The following is a 24,320-nucleotide window of genomic DNA, read 5'->3' on the forward strand; positions in this document are numbered from 1 at the left end:
GCCGGCCAGGGGTTTCCCCCGGATCCTCGCCCAAACGCCAGATCCGGCCAGCAATCACCAAGAAACGCCGACCGCAGCCGCCGGGGACCAACACAGGCACGGATCAGAGCAGATCGGACGGCGCCGAAGCTTCTCCAAGGTGGACCGGCGGCCAGTGAGGCGCCACCGCAGCACCGACGTCCATGACCACCACCTGCCCACGCAGCCGTGGAGGCCGCCCACCAGCACCCGCCGGCGCCGCCCGCCGCCCGCCGCCCAGGCCACGCCGCACGCCACCGGCCGGGGCCGCCGCCCCGGGAGCCGCAGCCCTCCACCCATGGAGAAGGCGCCAGATCCCCCACCGCCACCTTCATCGGGGCCGCGCGCGAGCGCCGCGAGCCCCTCTGGCAGCGGCGGAGGGAAGGGAGAGAGGGGAGGGAGCGCGAGCGGCGGCGCTAGGGTTGCCCCCGAGTCGCCTCAGAGGAGACGACGCGGGGGGGGGGGGGACTTCAGGATGAGAAGGTTCTGGTCGAATTGATCCAGCTGCAGGGTGACTCTCGCTTCCATCCCCCTGGAGGAAAAAGGTTCACTGGCGGCATCTAGGGTGCGCACGTGCTATATAAATGCCACCGATCCTCTATGTCACCGTACAACAACGTCACCCCATGCCATGGCACCTCCACGTCGTGCTCGTGCCTCATGTTATCTTTTTGCAGCATTGTTCCATGGTTGCGACTCTACCATGCTATCGAGCCACCCAACGAACTCCCCACTCAACACCTTCGATGGCGAGGGGCTCGTCGTCGCTGTGAGGATGGCCAGCAATAGTGGCGCCAGCTGAAGAGTCAGGGTGGGGTGCCCGGCGGCGGCTAGGGTCCCGTGGGTCACCCGCCTTGGGAAAGACTCTTGATTTTGATCCCCAATCTCATTGCAACATCCTCACCTCTCGTTGGCGATTTGGCTACTCTTCCCGCCACTCGATAATTGATGCCTCCTATGTCTACTCGGTCAATGGCGCCCTCGTTCCTGCTCCAACGCCACATGTTATATCTGCTTGACAACAGAAATGCCCTAAAGGTGCTTGGGAGACCCGTTCGATGCCTACCACGCTCACTAGTGTTTTTTTTTGAAGTTATCACGCTCACTAGTCAGTCTCCCTCCATCCAACTCATGATTTTCTTCCTCTCCCCCAACTTCTCCTCATGCGACGGTAGTGGACCATTCGCTCGGTGGATAGAATCGGAAACATGTGCCTCAGACTTTCCGGTTAGAAATTTGGCTGATTGAAAAAACTCCACATTAATACAAGTTGCAAGATCCAGGCCCAACATAGAAAGATGTATGGGTAACATAGTGGTATCATCACACCTCGATTGTCTAGGGAAAAAATCATCACAGCTGGATCTTGCAAATATGCTAGTACTTTTCACACACGAATTAGCTACTTTTGTGCATGTATGTATACCACCATACCACCCCTTTGCATGATTCGGCACTCCTATTTCCATCTTTGTGAAAAGGGGCCCTTGCTCTGGCCAAAGCAGCCACCTTTTCACCAATTCCTCTTCTCATCCCCTTCCTTCCTTCTATGCATATGCATGAGCTGAGGGCTTGGGACGCCGGGTCCAAAAGTTCACACGCAAACACAGAAAACAGAGCATGCATCAACCAAACCCCACTACACTCTCACTCACACAGAGCACTCCCTTTGGCTCCCAACTCCAATGTTTCGATACTTTAGGACACCAAGAGGGGATCTAATTCACTCTCGACTATGCTCTGACTCCACTCACTCCCATATCTTCTCCCTCCTTCTTCAACCTTTAGCGCAGTTTTGGTGAACCACCACCTCAACCAATCCAAGGGAGTGAGGAGCAGAACCACCGTCGCCACCCAAAACCCTGCTTCTTATGCCCTCTCCAACCCCCATGCCACGACATGCCATTGCCATTGCCATCGCACCACCGGCGCCGCCTTGCTACATCCATGGCCGCCGCAGCTCGACGCCCTCTGCTTCTCCCTATCTCGTGGCTTCTAGTGCTGCTGCTGGGCGTCCACGCGGCGTCGCAGCTCGCCGTCGCGCTTGACCAGGACGGCGTGCTGCTCCTCTCCTTCAAGTCCTCCCTCCTCGCCGACCCTCTCGGCTCCCTCTCCGGCTGGGGCTACGCCGACCCCACGCCCTGCGCCTGGAACGGCATCGTCTGCATGGCCTTCCCCGCCACGTCGTCGTCGGACCAGATGAGGGTCGTCAGCGTCATCCTGCCCAACGAGCAGCTCGTCGGCCCCATCTCGCCGGAGCTGGGCCGGATCGAGCACCTCCGCCACCTTGATCTCTCCGGGAACGCGCTCAACGGCACCCTCCCCGTCGACCTGTTCCGCGCGCCGGAGCTCCGCATCCTCTCGCTCGCCAGCAACGGCATCACGGGGGGGCTGCCGGAGCAGGTCGGCCAGCTGCGCAGCCTCCGCGCCCTCAACCTCGCCGGCAACGCGCTCTCCGGCGCCATACCGGGGAACCTCACCCTGCTCCAGAACCTCACCGCCGTCTCCCTCGCCAGCAACTACTTCTCCGGCGCGCTCCCCGGAGGTGGGTTCCCGGCGCTGCAGGTGCTCGACGTCAGCTCCAACATGCTCAACGGCACGCTCCCGGTGGACTTCGGAGGCGCCGCGCTGCGGTATGTCAACCTCTCCTCCAACCGGCTCGCCGGGGCCATACCGCCGGAAATGGCGTCGCACCTGCCGGCCAACGTCACCATCGACCTATCCTTCAACAAACTCACCGGCGCGATCCCGATGGTGGCGCCGTTCGTGGCCCAGAGGACGACGGCGTTCGCGGGCAACGACAAGCTGTGCGGGAGGCCGCTCGACAGCCTCTGCTCCGACGCTTCCGCCTCCGCCGTGGATCCCCCGAACGGGACGGCGAAGTCGCCCCCGGCCCTTGCGGCGATACCCAACAACCCGACCGAGACGATGCCCGGCAGTGGAGCGCCGTCATCAGGAGGAGGACAAGGCAGCAGGCTGAAGGTGGCCACCATCATAGCCATTGCCGCCGGCGACGTGGCCGGCATCGCCATCCTGTTCGCGGTGTTCTTCTACGTGTACCAGGTGAGGAAACGAAAGCAGCGGCAGGAGGTGGCGAGGCAGAGGATGGGAGCGGCGGTGTTCAAGAAGCCGGACCCGTCGGACGAGTCGCCGGACGTCGCCGGCCGGAGCCTGTCGTGCTGTCCTGGGAAGAAGGCAGGCGACGACAGCGACGACACGGAGGAGGATGTGACGGACACGTCGGCCTCCTTCGTTGCCAAGGAGGAGAACCACAAGGCAGGCGAGGGAGCGGTGGCGGCCAAGAAGGCGAAAGAGAGGTCGGTGCTGGTGACGGTGGGCGGCGAGGTGGAGCTGGAGCTGGAGACGCTGCTCAAGGCGTCGGCCTACATCCTGGGCGCGGCGGGCGACAGCATCGTGTACAAGGCGGTGCTGGCCGACGGCGCGGCGCTGGCGGTGCGCAGGATCGGCAGCGAGGACGCCGGCGTGAGGCGATTCAGCGAGTTCGACGCCCAGATGCGCGCCATCGCCAAGCTCCGTCACGGCAACATCCTGCGCCTCCGCGGCTTCTACTGGGGCCCCGACGAGATGCTCCTCATCCACGACCTGGCCGCCAATGGCAGCCTCGCAAACGCCTCCGTGAAAAGTAAGCGCCCAACCCAGCCCGACGTAAACGCGCCATTTCATTTAGTGTTGGTTGTGCATTGCTGACGCAGCTCGATCGATCGCTGAGCAGGGAAGCCGGGGACGCCGCCGATGAACCTCGGGTGGAGCGCGCGGCTGCGCATCGCGCGCGGCGTGGCGAGAGGCCTGGCCTACCTCCACGACAAGAAGTGCGTGCACGGCAACGTGAGGCCCAGCAACATCCTCCTGGACGCGGACATGGAGCCGCTGCTGGCCGACCTGGGCATCCACCGGCTGGTCCGCGGCGCCGGGGACAGCAGGCTGAAGCCGGCGGGGCGGTTCGGGAGCAAGCGGTCCGCCAAGAGCCTGCCGGACCTGTCGCCGCCACCACCCGGAGCAGGAGGGGCGAGCCCGCTGGCCGGCGCCGGGCCTTCCTCCTCCGCCGAGGCGGCGGCGCACTACCAGGCGCCGGAGGCGGCCAAGAACCCGACGAAGCCGAGCGCCAAGTGGGACGTGTACTCGTTCGGCATGGTGCTGCTCGAACTGGTGGCCGGGCGCGCGCTGACGAGCGTGGAGCTCTGCCAGTGGGCGGCGGGGGAGGGCGAGGGACAGCAGGCGTTCCTGCTGGCCGACGCGGCGCTGCGGGGGGAGATGGAGGGCAGGGAGGAGACGCTGGCGAGCTGCCTGAGGCTGGGGTTCGCGTGCTGCGCCGCGGCGCCCGGCAAGAGGCCCGCCATGAAGGACGTGCTCCAGGCGATCGACAGGATCCCGTCTCCTTCCTCCAACTCCTGCTCCTCCGCGCAGTGACAGTGACGACGACCTCGGCTGCTCCGATCATCCCTTCCCCTTCCCCTCCTCCACGGCGAGTTCTGCTTGTTGATTTCTTCTCTGGTGCTCGTGGTTCCCTTTCTTGTGTTGTACACCATGATTTTTGTCCCGTCCAGTTTCTGAAAGGAATTGGTGCGTGCTCGCTCGTGCATCCCGGATGTTGATGGTCCGTTTACTTACTTGCATCTCTCCCGATCGAACGTCTAGACACAAAATAAGACCCAACATGTTATCGCCGCTGTTCTAATCTCACACCAACCTAGAAAGCATTCGTTTGTCACCGTGGTCCGTCATCAGAGCGGTCCGCATGCGTCTTGGTCTTGCGGCTTGGATCTTGGAATTTTGAGACACAAGATCCATCTACAGGAGTCCCTTGGATTTGGATACACTCTGCATGGGGTATATTCTGCATGGCCAAAACTCTGCCCAAATGGCATTCAATACGATGGTACTGAACAACCAGTACACGTCTTGCCATTTGCTTCTTTATCCCATGTTGCTATACTTGTAGTACTCCTCCATGGAGCTGTTGGGTAGTAGAATCAATTTCAGGATAGATTTGTTTTGGCGGGTGTGTACCACTGGGAATACCTACTGAACTAGTAGTAGTAGTGGTACAGTAGGAGTACGTGCCTTCTTATCACCATTTGCTTCTTTATTATGCCTTGTTCCATGTTGCCATACTCGTAGCAACCTACATTCATTTCGTTTTCAGGGTAGATTTGCTTTGTTTTGGCGGTGTACCATTCGGGATACTACCATCGAGCATGTACTGTAGAACACCCGTGATCCTTGGGCGACGACACAAACATGGATCCCACATATATTTTATTTGTGCGTCAGAAAACTCCAAAAAGTGTTGGACAGACACACAACAAAACAATACACATACACCCACTCCTTGCTGCAGGTTGCACTGCTACAACATTATCTTACTGCTATATACTTGCTGGCCATGCGTTTTGTTCCGGAGCTGTTGGGTAAAACCTGTCCATTCTGGATCTCTGTTTAGGTTACCATGACGGTCCGCGCTGTCAAGCAGTCAAAAATCATTGTATACGCGAACCAACCTGTAATTGGATGGTTCGATAGATAATGGTATCCCTAACCCACTAGAGTTCAAGTCCTGGTGCTCGCATTTATCCTGAATTTATTTTAGGATTTCTGGCGATACGCGTTTAGTGGGAGGAGTCGTTTCTGTCGACTACGAGGAAACGCATCTCGCCCAGGAGCTCAACCCGCCGCCGTCTTCGTCGCTCCGTTCCGCCGCCAGTACCAGGGCGACCACCATCTCGTTGCTCCCCCGCGTCCCTCTCGCGTCGCCTCCCCCGCGGGCGACTCGGGAGGGCTCAACCGCCGCCGCCGCTGCCGATGGTCGGTGCCGGGCAAAGCCCGTGCGTGCGATGGCGGCGGCGGAGGGTCTCTCCTCCCGTTCCCGGATCCGCGGCGGCGCAGGCGTCCTGATCCGCGGGGTGTGGCCCTCCCGACGGTGTGGCGGATCCCGGAGGCGACGGACTCGCGGCGGTGCACGGGTGCCCAGATCCATGGGTGTGGGACTCCCGGCAGCGTGCGGGCTCCCAGCGGCGGCAGGATCAGTCGACGGCGGGCTAGGGCGATGGCGTCGGTCGTGCGGTGCCGGATCTCGTCGCTCATGGCGGATCTCGCCACTCCAGCTTTCCTGGAGGAACATGGACCAGCGGCGGCGGCCTCGTTAGGCATGGCGACGGCGCCCTCGGCTGGCGACGTACGCGGGGGGTGGATGGACGGCGTCTTGACCGCATGGGTGGTGAGTCGCTGGTGGATCTCCTCCGCGCTGCAGGCTCTCTCCCGCTGCACTTGGTGGCTTACGATCGTGGTCGTCGGCCTCGGTGCGTTCGCGGGGGCTGGTAGAGGTGACATCGGACCGAAGGAAACTCTGGATGACTCGTTCATCCCGACGGTGGCGACGACCAGGGTCACCGTTCTCCTCCTTGTAGGCACTGTCGAGGTCCCTGCCCTCCACCCCGACCCCATGCCCGGGTGAAAACCCTAAATCTCCTTAGATTGGGCGGCGGCGGCACTGCGTGTGTGGTACCCTTCTTGGAGGTGCCGCTTGGGGCGTTTGGGTGCTCGGTTTGAGGAACTGCAGGCGGAGGGGATGGGACCAGTGGCAACAGGTGGTGTTTCGCGTCGGAGGAGCGGCGTGGCATCTGGCACGTCGACAACGGCGGGTCTCAGCGGCATGGAGCAGCGGCGTCTCGTCGGTGGACGTGTGATGATGGACGAGCGCAGGATGGTGGCGTTGTCTGGCGTCGTGGTGGCGTCGACAGCAGCTAGACCGGGCAAGGTAGATGCAGCAGTACAACACTGAAGATGGATTGGTGGCAGGTGGCTGCGGCGGCCTCATACCCAGCAGGCGCCTGGTTGAGGAGTGCGCCGGACTGGTGGGTGCCCCATACCCGGCAGGCGTCCTAGTTGGGACCTCAGGTCTTAGATGTTAGGTTTGGCTGCCATGTCTGTTTGGTATTAGGCCCAGACTATCAGCATCCCTACATCACTGGATAGAAGTAGCGACAGATGTTGCCTAAACGGTGGCTTAGTCTTACTGTTGTATGACTTTATAAGGTCTTGTGTGAATAATTAATAAAGTGGCTGCAAGCATCGTCCAGATGCAGAGGCCGGGGGTCCTCCTCTTTTTCCAAAAAAGACAAGGCGCTACGGTGACTTTGTAAAATCTCAAAATGATATGCCGGCTCAGTCTCTCGGAGGTGCTCATAGAGGTAGGGTATACATGTGTGCGTTCACAGAGGTGAGTGTATGTGCGTATATATGAGTGTTTCTGTCTGTACTGATGTTAGAAAAGAAACATTGTATACCGACGCAGAGGGAGCTTAGCGATGATTCCCTCAATTCCAAAATCAGTTGAAGTTCTGGGTTTGTGTAAGTCAAATTTCTTTAAATTTGACTAAGTTTATGGAAAACATTCCAACTTCTACTACACCAAATTACGTAGGTGAGATTCATCATAACATATATTTTCATGATATGATTCTTTTTCTGAAATGATATGTATATGTGATGTTGTAGATATTAAAAGAAAATCTTTAAAGTTGGTCAAACTTTAAATTATTATTTTTACTTGGAGTAAACCTGAAACTTCAAGTATTTGGAACAGAGGTAGTAGCACGCAAAGTATTGGTATGTATCCAATCATGCAATTTTATTCCAAAGTAGTAGTAGTAATAAAACCTAATGAGAGCACAGAGAAAAGAATCCTTGATTTCCCAGGCATAGCTAGTGATGAAGGGAAGGAGAGTCAGTGGGGAAGCAATCATGGTTGACATTTTTGCTAAATGGAGAAGGGGTTGTATATATTCCGACGGATCTTTTTGTCAGGGTTTTAGTACTTTGATTGAGCTGCTGGCCTCAAAGGCTTTTGTTGGGCGTGGTGTGGTCAAGGGGTTGTTGATTGGACCAACTGACCCATTGAAACCCTAGCCCTACCTTGGTGCACACGAATCTCATCATTCTCGCGGCAAAAAAGGTGACAGCTGCTACGGGTCGGTTTGATCCTGTAATCTACCGTATTTGCAGTGTACTATTTCCAGACCCCAACTTTGTAAAATCTGACCCCAAAAAGAACTTAATCCAACATCGCGTGTGCTTGGTGATAAAAAAAAATGACACTCTGGACGAGGACTCCCATATGATCATGATTGTGCATGCGTAATGGCATTTCAATAATTTGTGTTCTGCTTGACAGGGTTTCAGAGCAAAATCTCTCCATGTTGAGGTAAGCATTTAACTCGCAGTGTACGGGTGACTAAAGCCAAACTGGTTCAAGTGTCACATACTCAGCTTCACAGTTATGATCTACGAAAAACATTTCAAATTCTGGATGAAATTTGGTTCCTATCAAATTGTGGCAAACAGCTTGTCCAATTCAGATACGGTGTCAACTGCTGGTCAGTCACCACCAGTGATTTCCAGCTACCATGCAACAAAGGCAGTTGTTATCTACTGTATTTGTTTCTGAACACCGGTGCAGTAACAGTTTACAGAAGAGGATGTGTGATCTTTTGGATTGGAGGAATAAAAGAAATAGCACCATAGCAAACTTTACGGTTTGAAATTCAAAACAAAAATCAGGAAGAGACACAATTAAACAGACCTGAACAGAAAATCCCACCAGCCAACATGTAATTCTGGCGAAGATCATACTTTGTATTAGCAACCAGAAAGAAACAACCTTTTTTTTTGAAACGGAGGCAAAAGATTTGCCCCATTCATTAAATAAGGAGGTTTAACAAGGTTTTCAGGCACCGGCCAAAGGCCGAAAAGAAAATACAAGCCGTTACTCTCCCGGCATTAGAAGACCCAAATGTTTCGCCCCTGCTAGGACCCATAGCGTCGCCTCGTGCTTGATAGCTTGGAGAGTGGTAAACGTTGGAGTGGAGCGGCCTCGAAAAACCCGTGTGTTCCTTTCATCCCAAATTGCTTTCAAAACGAGCATGAAGATAGTCGCCAAAAAAAAACGAGCATGAAGATAGACAGCATCACTTTCTTGTGTGCACTGTAGGCGGAAGCCGATTCACACCACCACTCATGGATGCTCGTGTAAGCCGCCCAACCTGAAGTATCCAAATCAATGAGTTGAAGCCAAGCTCTGACCATCTCCCAAACTCTCAAGGTGTATCTACATTGAAAGAAAATGTGCTCGACGGTCTCTTGTTCACGCCTACAGAAGGTGCACGGGCCACTGTTTGGCCACCCTCGCTTTGCCAAGCGAACGGATGTCCATAACCTGTCTTGGATGGCAGAACGGGTGATGGTCAAGTAGTGCACGTTATGAGTAGCTCCCACAGGCCGTGTGTTTCCACAATATGGTATCCTCCACGCCCACTTGTAGCTGCACTCCGCGAAGGAGGACCCAAAGATCCAGGAATTGCCGAATATCATTTGGCTGATGGAAACACAAACTAGCTTAAAAATCATAGTTTCACACTGATTTGGTGCATCCATTACAAGATGCCAGTTCAAATAGAAGAAAATGAATATCACGGGTGAAACCCAAGCAGTAGTGTATACAAAGTAACGTCCCGCTCACCAGTCATCACAACCTGGGAGTGTCAGCTAACATGGGTTGATTGCACACATTGTATTGCCTGCTAATTCCATAACAATGTTAATCTGTGTACTGATTGCACATCAGGTTTATCCTTGTTCGATAAAGAGTGATGTGTTTCTTTTACCTGTAACTGGCACTTGCAGTTTTCCTGAACAACATCAAAATAAAATAAAACTCCATCCACAGACTGGCTGACTATTGATTCTTGACATAGCTAGGGCTTAGGGGTGAGTAACTAAACCAACTATTGCCAGCAATTCAAAATTATTACCCGAAATAACATCGGGACGATACAGTACAAATTACATCGACACAAACAACCATTAAGCAGGTGTCCTAGATACCGTTGGTAGTGCAACAAGACAGAACAGCACTGCTCACTCATTCGGGTGCCACTCATATACCCTTGACAGTGATAATAGTATCATGTTGAGAATGATTGTAGCAATGCAAAGGGGGTTGCAATATAGAAGGAAGAACATATCTGAAATGCAAACAATTTCCACCCAACATGTGGTAATTCTGGAATCATAGTCAATCTAAGGAAAAATTCTCGGATATGAGTGCACCCATACCAACGAAGAGAAGCACAAAAACCATCTTAGTTTAATCATTTCTACTCCCTCCGTTCCAAAATAGATGACCCAACTTTGTACTAAAGTTAGTACAAAGTTGGGTCATCTATTTTGGAACGGAGGGAATATGTTACAGGCATCCGTATATATGAATTGGAACAAAAAAACCATAGCTTTTAAATGTGTTTGATGATTGCTACAAAAAGAAAATTACTCTTTGCCAAACTATCACTTACCTCTCAACTGCTTGAGGAGATCTGCAATTTGATATGCAGTGTGATATTAACATACTTCAATAACAAAATCATATATATCATTCCTAAGATTTTGAATGTGTTTGAAGGTTGCTACAAAAGGAAAAATATTATCTTATTCCATGTCTCCATGAAAAGTGGATATGTCGAAGTTTATATTTAAATATATTATGAAATTCATGCTACGATGTGTATTCACAAATAACATGAAATCATCTGTCCAATGCATAACGCAATCAAGGTTTACCCAGCAACATGTTCACATGATAAAATCTGGACACCTAGATCACAATTACTCCCTCCGATCCATATTACTTGTCACTCAAACGGATGCTAGATACATCCGTTTGAGCGACAAGTAATATGGATCGGAGGAAGTGCCAAATTCTGTGTGGAATGAACTTCGAAGGCCGCTCCAGATCGGCCAATCCAGATTGGGGTTCAAAATCGCCCATGTGATCCATAAGAGTTCACACCCCGATTTGTCACACAAGCAAACTAAAAATCTTTACAAGAAGTGGCCAGCGGCTAAGACCTAAAAACTGAATCAGAGGCAGCAGCTGACCTGATTTAGTGTATCATAATAGCAAAGACACGCCCTGGTAACCTCATTTACTTCATATTGTCAAGTGTGTATTCTGTAGTGAATGTGCTGCAAATGATTGAAAGGTTGACAAGGACATTATGTTATGTCATTCACATAGTTATCAAAATTTGACAGTCAAACTAAATCTCTCGTTAAAGGATGAGAAACAGAACAAGTCACTTTTTTCTGAACTTTAGATAAAATGTTAAATTAAGGCAAATAAAACTCCCGACTTAGTAATTTTCTTGCAATTAATCAAATTTTGCTAAGTTGCTTTCTTCTTATTGGACCATTCAAATTGCTTGAGATCATTAACCATAATACAACTATGTGGTAGCAACATTAGCTGTCTAGCTACCATCAATCTAATTGAACATATCTCCAATTCCAAGATTTTCTTGGCGAAAAAATATGATGTCACGGCTTCCAACAGAAAGGGATACTGCAGTTCAACACAGAAGAAGAAACAAGAAAGCTAATTGTAAGTGTCGTGCGGTCGCATAATAAAATAACCAAGCAAGGGAAACAACCTCGTTCGGTCAAGTATTACCTGCAGAGCATCTACCCAGCCAATTTTTCACTTCCAGAACGACGAGATGGTAAATAAATTCAAAGGCAGTACAATACAACAGTAAAAGTTAGTATGTTTATTCAATAAGTACAGTAAGATCAAGTAAACATGCATTACTCGAAGCAAAAAATATGCTATGAGCCCTGTTTTTATTGTTTCTGTTGATCCAGTGCGTACTGCTTGCATTATGATGCACCATATTCCAGATGCAGATGAGAAGAATAAAATCAAACAGTGCAAATGTATCACAGCTTTTCCCCTGAGTAAATGCATGTTATTGTACAGTGCTGACAAGAGGGTATAACATGTTGCTGACATAAAACTTTTTGCCGCATTATTGAAGTTACAACTCAACTGATGGGTTACAAATCCATTGCAAGAGGTAAGAAATCAGTGAATCACACCCTATTTTGTTGTTTTACCTAACAAAATTGATACAGGACAAAACATCAGCATCCCTCCTGGGGGTAGCTCTGTAGTCCTACAACACTACAGATATTTCTATTGACTGTATAGCAAAGTTTTTGTAGGCTCACGGAGATATACATCCATATCATATCCTACAAGATGCATTCTCCATGCAAGTGCCTGTGCATCCTTCCTTCTATAACGGATACAAAGCCGCCTAAGTAAACGGTTGCCTACAGCTTGGGACACAATGAAACGTTTACTCAATGTATACATCATGATTTCAACTGCTGCATTTAGATTTCTGTCCCAGCATAGGTAATTGATAAGAAGAGCACAGCACGCAGGTGTGACATCAATTCCAAATTCTTCAAGGGTATGAAATATCCTAAGAGCATCATCAATTCTCTTTACCTGACAAAGCCCTATCAACCAAATGGTGTAAGGGTTTGAGCTAACGGAGTCATATTCTTGATCAATCTTGATTAACTCCTTAACTGCTTCATCCAGGGATCTTACTTCAAAACAGTTACGGGCATTAGCGATTACTTCATCTTCTGGTGTGAGGTTGTACTTTTTGGGCAAGTAATCCAACCAGAGGTTGATTGCTTGCGTTAATTTCTTCATCCTACAGAGTGATCTCATCATAGTATTGTAGATCGACAAACTAGGGGAACCATGACCCCGCAATATGTTCTGGAACAACATCATGGCATCATTTTCTCTGTGTGCCCCCCAAAGCCCATCAATTAGAGTCCCATAAGTGACTTCATCAGGAGAGATTCCCTTAAGTTGGAGCTCTTTGAAGAGCCGCAGTGCGCCGTCAAGATTCTTCGCTTTACAGAGTCCATTTAACAGTGTGTTATATGTGACAACATCAGGAACAACTCCGCTGTCTATTATACCCCGAACAAGCTTGAATGCTTTCAGCACCTGCCCAGATTCACACATACCATCAACCAGCTTACGAAGGCTCTCGCTGTCCCTCACCTGGTTGGCACCAAGGGTCAGTCGAAGGAACAAGGAGGGGTTATTCCCCATTTCCATCTTATAAAAAAGCATCTTAGCATCCTCTAGCCTGCCGACCCTATAGAGTCCATCAATGAGTGCATTGTATGTCATGACCGTCGGATGGCAACCAAGTTCTCCCATCTCATGAAAAACCTGCATTGCCTCGTCTATGAGTCCTTTCTTGCACAGTCCACATATCATGATATTGTGTGTTGTTGAGTCCAGGCCCACATTATTCTGCAACATCTCTGACCGCAATGACTGAGCCATATCCAGGTTACTGACATCGCAGAAAGCCTTGAGCAGTGTGTTGTAACAGAAAGTGTCAGGCACAAACCCTTTGTCCTTCATCACATTGAGTAATGAGAAGGCATCCTCAGTCCTGCCAGCCTCTGCACAACCACGGATAATTATCGTGTACAGGACGACGTCTGGTTTAACATTCTTCTCCAACATTTCCTTGTAATAACTGAAGCCCTCATCAAACCGGCCTGCCTGGAAGAGACCATCTATCAGACAACTATACCCATTCAATCCAAGTGCAAACCCCCCATCTTGGAGCAGCTCCAACCGCTCAAATGCATCATCGACCCTGCCAGCCTTGCAGAGCCCGCTCAAGAAAGCGTTGTATGTGACCTCGTCAGGTGGGCACCCCTTCTCCTTCATGGAGCAAATGAGACGCGCAGCTTCCTCAGTCCTCCCTGCACTGCACAGGGACGAGATTAACACAGTATAGATCTTCACGTCCGGCACGATCCCCCTCTCGAGCATTTCGTCAAACATCTTGAGGGCGTCACCCGCCATGCCCCGCTTGCAGAGCCCATCCATGAGCACATTGTACGTGGCCCTGTTGGGCGGGCATCCGGCGCTGACCATCCGATTATACAGCGCCAGGGCTAGGAGGATCGCGCCGCTGTCGACGAGGACCTTGAAGACGGCGTTGTAGATGAAGGCGGTGGGGCGGCAGTCGAAGTCGCCCATCCGTGAGAAGGCGTCGACGGCCTCTTGCGGCCGGCCTGCTGAGGCGTGCGCGGTGACGAGTGCCGCGAACGCGGCGGACGGGGCGGGGAGGCCGGCGGCGCGGGCGTCGGCGAGGGCGTCGAACATTGCGGCGTCGGGGTCGCCGGAGAGGAGCACGGAGACGGCCCGCGAGTGGAGCAGCGGGGAGCGGAGGCGCGGGGAGAGGGCGGAGAAGAGGAAGAGGCGGATGCGGGATGCGGCCGGGAGGTCGGCCCACAGGAGCGCATCGGAGACGGTGTGCAGGGTGAGGCGGGGCGAGAGGAGGGACAGGCAAGGGAGGAGGGTGGGCAGGGAGGGCGGGAGCGTGGAGAGCAGCGCGTGGAGGGCGTCGGCGGCGGCGAGCTCGGCGGCCAGGGAAGGGGATGCGGTGTGAGTGTGGATAGGCGCCGCGGCGGGTGGGAGGGGGAGGAGAGAGCGTGCCGCCGCCGCACATCTCATACGGTCATCGAGGGGAGGGAGCTCGAGATGGAGATTTCCGGGGCGGCAGCGGCGGCGGCGGCGGCGGCGAAGACCAGAGTGGGAGAGGAGAGAGTTGGGGGGCAGGCCGCGCGGCGAGGCGAGGGCTGGAAAATAAAGTTCGAAGAGTGTTTTTCCTTTTCCTTTCCACGTTGAAAATAACGAGATCCAGACCTGACATTTTTAATGGAAACTCGTTTTTTTAACGGAAAATCGTGATTCCGATGACGCTCATTTTTTTTAGACAGCACGGACGGAGAGCCTCACACATATGCACATACATTCACTTTTATGAACACACACCCTATAAATACCTTCGAGAGACTGAGACGGCTAATTATCTTAAGATTGACGAAATTGTCACAGACGCCTTTATAGTAATCCTTAGAAGGTTTGAAATAAATTCAGAAAAATACGAGCACTTCATTTAGAACTTAAAGTCTGGTGAGCTGAAATATCACTGTGCTCCTACCATTCAATCACATATTTATTTACTCACATTCATGCTTGCCATCGTGAAAATTTAAGCCTACTCAAAAAGATTTCTTAAAAACTTGCATTTTATTTCAAAAAAAAAATCCATCTGGCAACCACCAACGACACATGCCAAATAAAAATGAATTCTAGATATACGAAAACACCACGAGAGAAGTTCTCACGTGAGACGAAAAAACACCTATCAAAATCACTTCGGGCGTGTCACTCTTGCCAGTGGTGTCGGGGCGAACCCTAGCTCCCGCCACCCGCGGGCCGCTCCCCTTCCCCCGGCGGCAGCTTCCACGGTTGCGGGGCTCCTCCTTCCTCCCTGGCGTGTGGCGGTAGCACAAGATGCTATGGCTCGGCAGGGGCGCGACACTGGAGTAGGGTGTGGCATCGACGAGATGCATGGCCGGGCGGTGGCACGGGCGGGCATTGGCATTGTGGTCGTAGAAGTGCATGCTCTAGTCAATGCAACTAAAAAACCGATCGGATGGAATAGACTCGACAATACATTTAGGACTAATTATCCTTTTGCCCTCAGTGGTGTCTCTGTGCTCAGTTTTGCCCTCAGTTGTGAATCGTGCTCAGTTTTGCCCTTAGTCTTTCCGCACCGACTCGTTCCGTGAACACTGCCGTCTCCGTCAGGTCAACGTTTTGACTCGGCCCTTACAGGTGGGACCAGGCGGCAGAGATGCGCTACACGATCAGACCGTTGCTCTCGTGGCTTGTGGAACCCAGCAAAGAGCCGTTGAGCAGAGAGTCGTTGCAGGTGTGCAATATAAGTGGGCGACAGAGGGAGCGGCGGTGACCACGACGACAGAGAGCGCGGCGGTGACCACGACGACAGAGAGAGCCGGCGACAGAGAGCGCGGCGGTGGGAAGATAGCTGTGGAGGGCGCGACGGCGTTGAGATCCCCTTCGGCTCCGAGCTCGATGTCTTCTTCAAGCTCCCGCGCCACCTCGCGGATCCAGAGCCCGGCGCGCGTGGAGATACCGATCTTCGTCTGTCCGTGGTGCCGGGCGGGCGTTGATCGGAGGGTTTCTCACACACCGAAGAACCATAATTGTCTGTTCTACGTGTGCAGCGAGAATGGGGTAAGAATCGGGGCAATTGCACCATTTTCGTGGTCGGGATCTTTGAGCAATACGGTTGATCTGTTTGGCGTTCATGCAGGTGAAGTGTTTCTTCCTTTGGGTCGATGCTCTGGCCAAGACTCTGATGAATGAACTGCAAGAAGAGCATGAAGAATGGTTGCCCATGCTGCCGCGAACGGCAGTGGCTGCAGCACGAGCTCCGGAAGAAGAGACGGAGGACAAAGCATGCAATGAAAGAGAGCTAGCTGTTGAGCTTAGGATGTTGAAGAAGAATGTTAGGAAGCTTGAAGATCAAGCACAAATACCCATTTGCAATTACTTGGGCATTTGTAGGTATGATAATCGCACTGGGTGTAATGTTGAAATTATATGAAAAAGCATGAATTATGGAGGGATTTGTAAGCTTGAAATTGTATGAGAAATTCACCTTGTTTAAATGTTGGTCAAAGTTGTTTAAATGTTGAAGAAAGGGAGAAGAAATGACCAACATTTAAATATGTTGAAAAAAGGTAGAAGAAATGAGAAATTCAGAAAGTTTGATCAATGAAATGCAGCTCTCTGCTCTACCTTTCTGTAAAAAAAGGTTTCTCTGTGTGCCAAATTCAGAGCGGAGAGCCAAGTGGCGGCTAGACTAATGGGCCAACTGCATCCAATTAGGCCCATTCGGGGGTGGGCAAATGAGATCTTTTGCGTGTTTTTCTGTTTTCTGTTCTGATTTAGTTTAGGTGGTAAATCATTTTATTTAATTCTGAAACTTTTTGTGGAAGCTAATTGAATTATTCCATATCCAAACAATTAAGTTTAGAATTTTTTTGAGCTGTTAAATATTTAATACCACTTTAATTACTCCAATTCAAATACATCGTGATTTAAATCAAAGACCAAAATGTCATGGAAAATGTGCCTCAGCTCTGGTAGAGGTTTACACCTGGTGCCAAAATTAATGAGCATTTTTTAAGGGCATTACATTGAGAAAAAAATAATTTGTCTAAAAAATGAAGGTGGAAAATGCACAAAAAATTGGTGCGGTTGGGACTCGAACCAGGACCGCGTGGGTTTGTGGCGTTTAGGGCTGCGCTGGTATCCGCTAGGGCAGATGGAAAGACTTTGACATGGCTAGGGAAGGAAACTATACATAGTGAGACCGTGACTTGGTTTAGGGTTTAAAAATGCATGTTTGTACTGAATGTTTGCACACACGTGAGAGTGGTTTTCCTTTGTTTTGCACTGAACTTTTGGAGGGCTGAAAACGTATGTTTGCACTACCACATGATTCTGGTTAGAGTGGCACTTGGTTTAGAGTGGCACATGACTTGGTTTATGGAAGAAATGATATCTTTGGGCACAGACATTTTTGAACACACATAATAACTTAGATAGATAAGATACAACCCACCGTACCCTTATATAGATGGGTACCCTGCATAGATAAGTCCAGGGACACAACACGACACCGCACGCACGACATAGAAAAGCAAAGCAACAAAATAAAAACGATAAAACTAAAACATGACGAGCTTGACGAACAACTTCACTCCGGGCTCGCACCCCTTCTTGAACATCTTCATCTTCACCTTGGCCGCGCCCCTTCAACACCGTCTTCAACTTCACTCCTCCTCGTCGTAGGGAAGGGAGTGCATCTGGTTTTCGGTGGGGAAGATGCACTCGTAGTTGGTGAAGATGTTGTACACCGTGAAGAAGATGGACTCGCAGCCGCACCAATACACTTGGTCGAGGAGCTCGCGCGTGTCAAACGGGTTGGCGAAGGTGACCGTGAGCAGTAGGAGGATGTCGGCGCGGTCACGAACCTTGTTGAGGGTGAACATCCTAGGCGAGCCCCATGGGAGGTGGGCATAGCCGGCTCTGAGGAAGGTGTGGGTGAGCTCGACGGACCCCCTCCACCAGGAAGTCGCCCGCACACGGAGCTCCCTCTCCACGAGCACGCCCGGTGGGTAGCGCAGCTCCGGCATGACAGGCAGACGAAGGAAGGTCGGGCCGTTGTACTGCATCTTCACTTGGTGCTTGGGGTTCTCGGAGAGGATGGAGGGCTCGGTCGCTTGGGTGTTTGAAGTTGGAGAGAATGGATCTGGCTTTGGGTGGTGAGTGGGAGAGGAAGAGAGGCATATAAATAGGCATGTGGGTGGGAGAGGAAGAAAGAAGGGATGCGAATGGTGCGCGTGTGAATCCGGACGCGTGTGTATATCCGTTAAGTCTTGGCACAGAAATGATGGGGCGCGTGCGTGCATCTGAATCACTGCAACGAAATGATAGGGCTGCTGTTTGACCGGGCGCGTGCATCTGAATCACTGGGTAACTGAATCACTGCCGTAATCTGAAACAATGCCGTAATGAATCAATACGCGCATGGCCACGTCGCTCGCCTCCCGCGCATGCATTCCCACGCCGCGCGCCCTTCCCATGCATGCAAGCCTGGAAAGGTTGAGACGGGCATTAACAGCGCTCTCAGGCCCGGACAACGAGACGGCCAACGGTCCATCCAGCACGCCTGGTACGTGTTGAGAAAAAAAACACCCAGCCAATCAGATTGCATCTCGCGGATCGCCCCCCTCCTCCCCGCATATTCCTTCTATAAGGGTTAGATCGACGGTCCTTGATCGCCGCTAGGGTTAGATGGACGGTCCTTGTTCAGCGCTAGGGTTAGCGGGGTTTGGAGCAGTCAAAGATAGGTTTGACCAGATTTCAAATGAGCATAATAAATTAAATAAAAATCAGAAAAATGAAAAACCTACGCACATAGTCTTCTTATGTCATATACTAACGATTTAAGTTGATAAACAAGGTCTACATACATTTAAATGAAAAGTTCATGTGTCTTATGTGATATCTCAAGTATCTCAAACTCTCTTGTATGAAGTGAAGAGAAGTGTTTTGAGGAAATGAACATGAAAATTTCAAAAACTTCACCACAGCTTCATTTTGGAGTGACTAAGAAGGATCTAGGCTTAGTTTTTCATTTTGATGTTTTAGACTTGTTTAAATCTTGGTCAAAGTTAAGCTCTACCTGGCCGCCACCCCGTACTCTGCTAGCGCAGCGCTGGTGGCGGTTCGGGAGGAGCACCAAGCCAAGGGCGCGTTGCTCCAAGCTACAGCTGAAATGACGCAAGATCAGGAAGGCGTCGCGGGAGCCGCAGCGGCGTCAACGAAAGACCAAGCTCGGCAGGACGACGTCACAGAGACCCCCGCAAGCGACCAGGCACCAGGAGTTCCACCACCTCAGGAGACGTCCGGGCCCCCGCAAGACACAAGCCTCGCCAACGCGCCAGCCCTTGTCGAGCACCCAGTGTATTTTGTCAGCACGGTGTTGCGGGACGCAAGGGCACGATATCCCATGCCTCAGAAGCTCCTGCTCGCACTCTTGATGGCCTCGCGCAAGCTGCGGCACTACTTCCAGGGCCACCCCATCAAGGTCGTCTCAGCCTACCCATTGGAGAGGGTGCTCAGGAGCCCCAATTCTGCTGGGAGGGTCACCGAGTGGAACATCGAGCTGCAAGCATTCCAGTTAGAGTTCAGCACTACCAGGGTCATCAAGGGAGCCGCGCTCGCTGATTTTGTGGCGGAATGGATGGACGTCCCGACACTTAAGGTAGGCGAAGACCGGTCCACCTCGTGAGGAAGTGAGGCACCAGACGGTTGGGTCATGTACTTCGATGGCGCCTTCGCGCACCAGGGCGCAGGGGCTGGAGCAGTACTCATCTCACCCACTCAGGATAAGCTCTACTACACCGTGCAGCTCTACTTTCAGCAGGGCGAGAAGGTCTCCAACAACATCGCGGAATACCAAGGCCTCATAGCTGGCCTGAAGGCCGTGGCAGCTCTGGGGGTGAAGCGCCTTACCGTTAGAGGCGACTCGCAGCTCCTCGTCAACTTCTCCAACAAAGTATACGAGCCAAAGGACGAGCATATGGAGGCATACCTCGCGGAGGTGCGCAAGATGGAGAAGCAGTTCTTGGGCCTGGAGCTGCAGCACGTGCCCCGGGGCACCAACAAGGAAGCCGACGACATCGCCAGGAGAGCATCCAAGCGGCAGCCACAAGATCCCGGTGTCTTTGAGGAACGGCTCAAGCCATCGGTGACACCACCACTGTCGAGCGCGGCTTAGCCTCGGGAGGAGCTCCCGCAGCCTCCTGCCTCAGGAGCCCCAGCCTGTGGCCCAACCTCAGGACCTCGCTTGCTCTTGGCGCTCGAGCCTCAGGAGGGATGCTGGACCAAGGAATTCAAGGAATATCTGATGCAAGGGGCGCTGCCAGAGAATGAGGAGGACGCAGAGCGTGTGGTTCGGCAAGCCACGGCGTACTGCATCTAGGATGGTGAGTTGTACAGGAAGCGGCCGAACAACGTTTCCCTGCGCTGCATTTCTAGGGACCAGGGGAAGGAGCTGCTAACTGACATACACGGTGGGGACTGCGGGCACCACTCGTCATCATGGACCCTCGTCGGCAAAGTATTCCGCAGTGGGTTCTACTGGCCCACTGCGCTCAACGACGCAGCTGAGCTGGTGAAGTCCTGTGAAGCCTGCCAGTTCCACGGCAAGCAAATTCATCAGCTGGCTCAGGGCCTCCAAACCATTCCGCTCACGTGGCCGTTCGCGGTCTGGGGGCTGGACATCCTGGGCCCGTTCCCTCGAGCGCCTGGGGGCTACCGCTACCTCTACGTCGCCATCGACAAGTTCACCAAGTGGGTAGAAGTGGAAGCCGTCCGCACCATCCCAGCTGGCTCTGCTGTCAAGTTCATCAAGGGCCTCGTGAGCCGCTTTGGGGTCCCCAACCGTATCATCACAGATAACGGCTCGCGGTTCACTAGTAACCTTTTCAAAACCTACTGTGCTAACCTTGGAACGCAGATCTGCTACGCTTCAGTGGCGCACCCCAGGAGCAATGGTCAGGCCGAACGTGCCAACGCGGAGGTCCTGAGGGGCCTCAAGACCAGGACCTTCAAGAAGAAGCTCGAGGCATGTGGCAGGGGCTGGCACGACGAGCACCAGTCCGTGCTGTGGTCTATCCGCACCACCGCCACCAAGCCAACGGGCGAGACCCCATTCTTCCTTGTCTACGGAGCTGAAGCAGTCCTTCCTCACGAGGTTAAGCATCACTCCGCACGGGTCCTGGCGTTCGATGAAACGCAGCAGGACGCCATGCGGGGGATGGACCTCGTGCTGGGGGAGGAGCGTCGTCGCGAAGCTGCACTAAGGGCGGCAAGGTACCAGCAGGCGCTGCGGCGATACCACTGCCGCAGCATCCGCTCCAGGACGCTCGAGGTGGGCGACCTCGTCCTGAGGCGGGTCCTCTCCAGGGAAGGGTTGCACAAGCTTTCACCCATGTGGGAGGGCCCGTTCAGGGTCATCCATGTCTCTAGGCCTGGCGCCGCGTGCCTGGAGACACAGGACGGGATACCTATCCAGAACGCCTGGAACATCCAACACCTCCGGAAGTTCTACCCATGAAGCAAGGCCCAGAGCCTATGAAGAAAGGCCCAGAGCCTGTGAAGAAGGCCCGGTGCCTGTGAAGAATCGCCGCCCGTGACACTCTCACGTAATAATGAGTGGGGCTGCACACACCCCAGAGTCTCAGGAGCGCCGGCCTCAGGCCCTGGGGCTCCCTTCCACGCCTAGTGGCAGCACTTAGCTCCGCGCTGGTGAGAAGACTAGATTAGGTGCCGGACGCGGCTTTTCATTTGCTTTCCGTAGTTGGCTCGCTTTTTCCTTAATCGAAGTTTGCTTTTGGTGTTCCTTGCTGATTCGATTCCCTCGCCTCTTACCACATTTTCTGGCTCTGGTTCGCTCGTGTTCTCTCTCTCTCGCATATCTCGCGACGGGGGCTAGGCAGGTGCCCTCGCGAGCGTTTTTCTTCTCTCTGCCTTCTCGCGAGCTACCCTCGTTCGAGCCCGAAAGCTAGCGCACCTCTCTCAGTCCGTGCCCCATGGGTACCATGATACAAAGCGTCGGGTCAAGGCTTGGGTGAACAACAAATCTCCTGGCAAACTCCCTAGCAAATTTTTTGCAGTTCCTGAGCAACCGCAGTCCACAAGGTCAAGATGGACACGAGGAAATAAACGCCCCGTGAGGAGGAGGGCGCCCCGAATGCCCAGTCTAAGTTATCTTTGCGCAAAATAACCACGCGGCACTGAAACAACAAGCGTAGCATAATGGTTAATAAGTTACGGTTCGATACACGCCCCTCCAGGCCCATGCTGGTTTCATTTCGATGCAGGAAGGAAGAGGGGAACATAACAAAAGCGACGCTCGCCCCTGCAGCAGCCGACGGGGGCAGGGCTTCGGTAACGTCCCGGGTCTAGTCGGACCCCTCCTCGCGCTTCACCGATGCACGGCGACGGGACGACCCGCTACCACCTTCGAAGCGGGCGCGGCGGCGTGGCGGCTGATCAAGGCTGCCGCTGCTGGAGCTGTCGCCAAGGGAGGAGCCACCATAGCCGGACGAGGCGTGACCGGCGGGTTCGTCCTCCTCCTCGTCCCGACCATCGCCAAGGCCGAGCACCTCCTCGCTGTCGTCCATCTCGGGGCAGCATCCGGCGCGGCGACCGTCTTCCCCGAACACCCTCATGAAGAGGGTCGCGTCGCCGTCGAACTTGAAGTGGAGGGTGCACCGCCTGCCCAGGCCGCGCGCACGGGCGAACGTCTACCAACCGCGGGCCAGAGCTATGTTGCCCACGACGGAGACCTCGACGGCGACCCAAGAAGCCCGGCTGGAGCAACCGTCTGCCTGCAGCCAGAGCCCGCCTGGACAGGAGGCCGGCAGCTCGCCGGCAAAGAAGCGGGGGAGCTGGAGCCAGCTGCCGGCCGGATCCTCCGACCAGACAACGAACTCCGGAAGCACCTCAGACACATGGAACCGCGGTCGGGGAGGTCGCGCAACCACGGCGCATCTCCTCTCGTCGACAGGACTGCTGCGACCAGAGCGACTCCTGCCGCGCGCTGCGGTGCCACCCCGAGAGCCGGGGGCCACGGCGGGGGTCGCGACATGCTTGTGGGGACGGCCACGTCCATGCTTGGGCGCCGGGGAGCCGGGACCCTCCCGAGGGGCCTTGCCCTTCTCTGCGGCGGAGAACCTCTTCGATGGCGCCATTGTTGCAAGCAGGGGAGCAAGGAGGAAAGAAGCAAGCAAGCCAGGAAGAAATGGGCGACGGGGGCTCCAGCCCCCTCCCCATTTATAGCGAAAGAAGGCCAAACGGTGCCTTCCACGATCACAAGTAATGATGGTTTTCCTTGCATGTCGCAGGGACTTGTCAAGTCGGGCAGTTGCCAAGGCAGCGTGGGGAAGTGGAGACGGCCACGTCCAATCAACCGCCACGCGTCGACCAAGACCGCAGGCTTTTGGGGCCCGCGGCGCTCCGCACTTGACCCTTGGCTTCGCCGCAAAGCCAAGCCCGAGCGCACCTTGGGCCCGGGGGCTACTGTCGGCGTTCTGGGAACAGGGGTCCCCAGACTTGCCTGCCTGCAGCCCACGGCGTGGCTGTGCTAGCAGGCCTGTACGGCCCATCTTCGTCAACGAGGCATTCTAGACCCTCGCGAGGCGGACGACGCAAGACCTCCTCAGGAGTGGCCTCTCCAGGCAGGCTCACGAGGAGCGGAGGTATCAAGGCGGGGCAAACCTCGCGAGACTCTCGTGACGTGAGCCATGACGATCGACATCAGGCGGGCGCCAGCGCGCACAGCGTCCTTGTTTCCTCTTTGGTGCTAAGGAGGCCAGCGCAGGCGCGGAGTACCGAGGCATCAGGCAAAGGTTTCCATATCGGTGCAATGAGACCAAGACCAGCAGGCCAGCAGGACGGAGGTTAGCGTGGAGCCCAAGACGACGTCATCACCAGAGCCCTTTCGCAGGCGAAGACCGCTTTTGTCAGGATAGCTTGTACTAGCTGTCCCCTTTCAAATTGGCCACCGTTGTTGGCTCCCTTCCCGCTCGATATTTGGGAAGAGGACCAGAGCCTATATAAGTAGAACTAGCCATCACAATCGAGGCATCTGGCATTGAGTCCTCAACCACGCAAGTCCGATAAGCACAAGAACACCTCAACCTTAGGGGGTTGTTCTTCCCCTTTGTACTGTTCTTCATCAGCCCAAGAGGCAATCCACCACCACACACTGGAGTAGGGTATTACACCACGACGGTGGCCCGAACCAGTATAAATCTTGTGTCCCTTGTGTTGTGAGTTCGTCGAGTTCGCCCACGAGATCTTAGCGAGCTAGGGCGTAGAACGGTAGGAGGGAAAGAACTTCGCACGCACCCCAGAGTTCGAACCTTAAGGGTTTTGCCGG

The 24,320-nt window shown here is 53.5% G+C and overlaps 1 protein-coding gene across 1 annotated transcript; it reads left to right on the forward strand.

The window, feature by feature from the left end:
* The first annotated feature begins 1,562 nt into the window (after window positions 1-1,562).
* Window positions 1,563-4,706, forward strand: LOC123120645 (probable LRR receptor-like serine/threonine-protein kinase At4g37250). Its single transcript, XM_044540643.1, has 2 exons — window positions 1,563-3,661; window positions 3,752-4,706. The coding sequence occupies exons 1-2, from the start codon at window positions 1,918-1,920 to the stop codon at window positions 4,444-4,446; spliced, it is 2,439 nt and encodes an 812-aa protein (XP_044396578.1). The 5' UTR covers window positions 1,563-1,917; the 3' UTR covers window positions 4,447-4,706.
* The last annotated feature ends 19,614 nt before the right edge of the window (window positions 4,707-24,320 follow it).

Source organism: Triticum aestivum, chromosome 5D (assembly GCF_018294505.1).
Source record: "Triticum aestivum cultivar Chinese Spring chromosome 5D, IWGSC CS RefSeq v2.1, whole genome shotgun sequence".
Taxonomy (NCBI): domain Eukaryota; kingdom Viridiplantae; phylum Streptophyta; class Magnoliopsida; order Poales; family Poaceae; genus Triticum; species Triticum aestivum.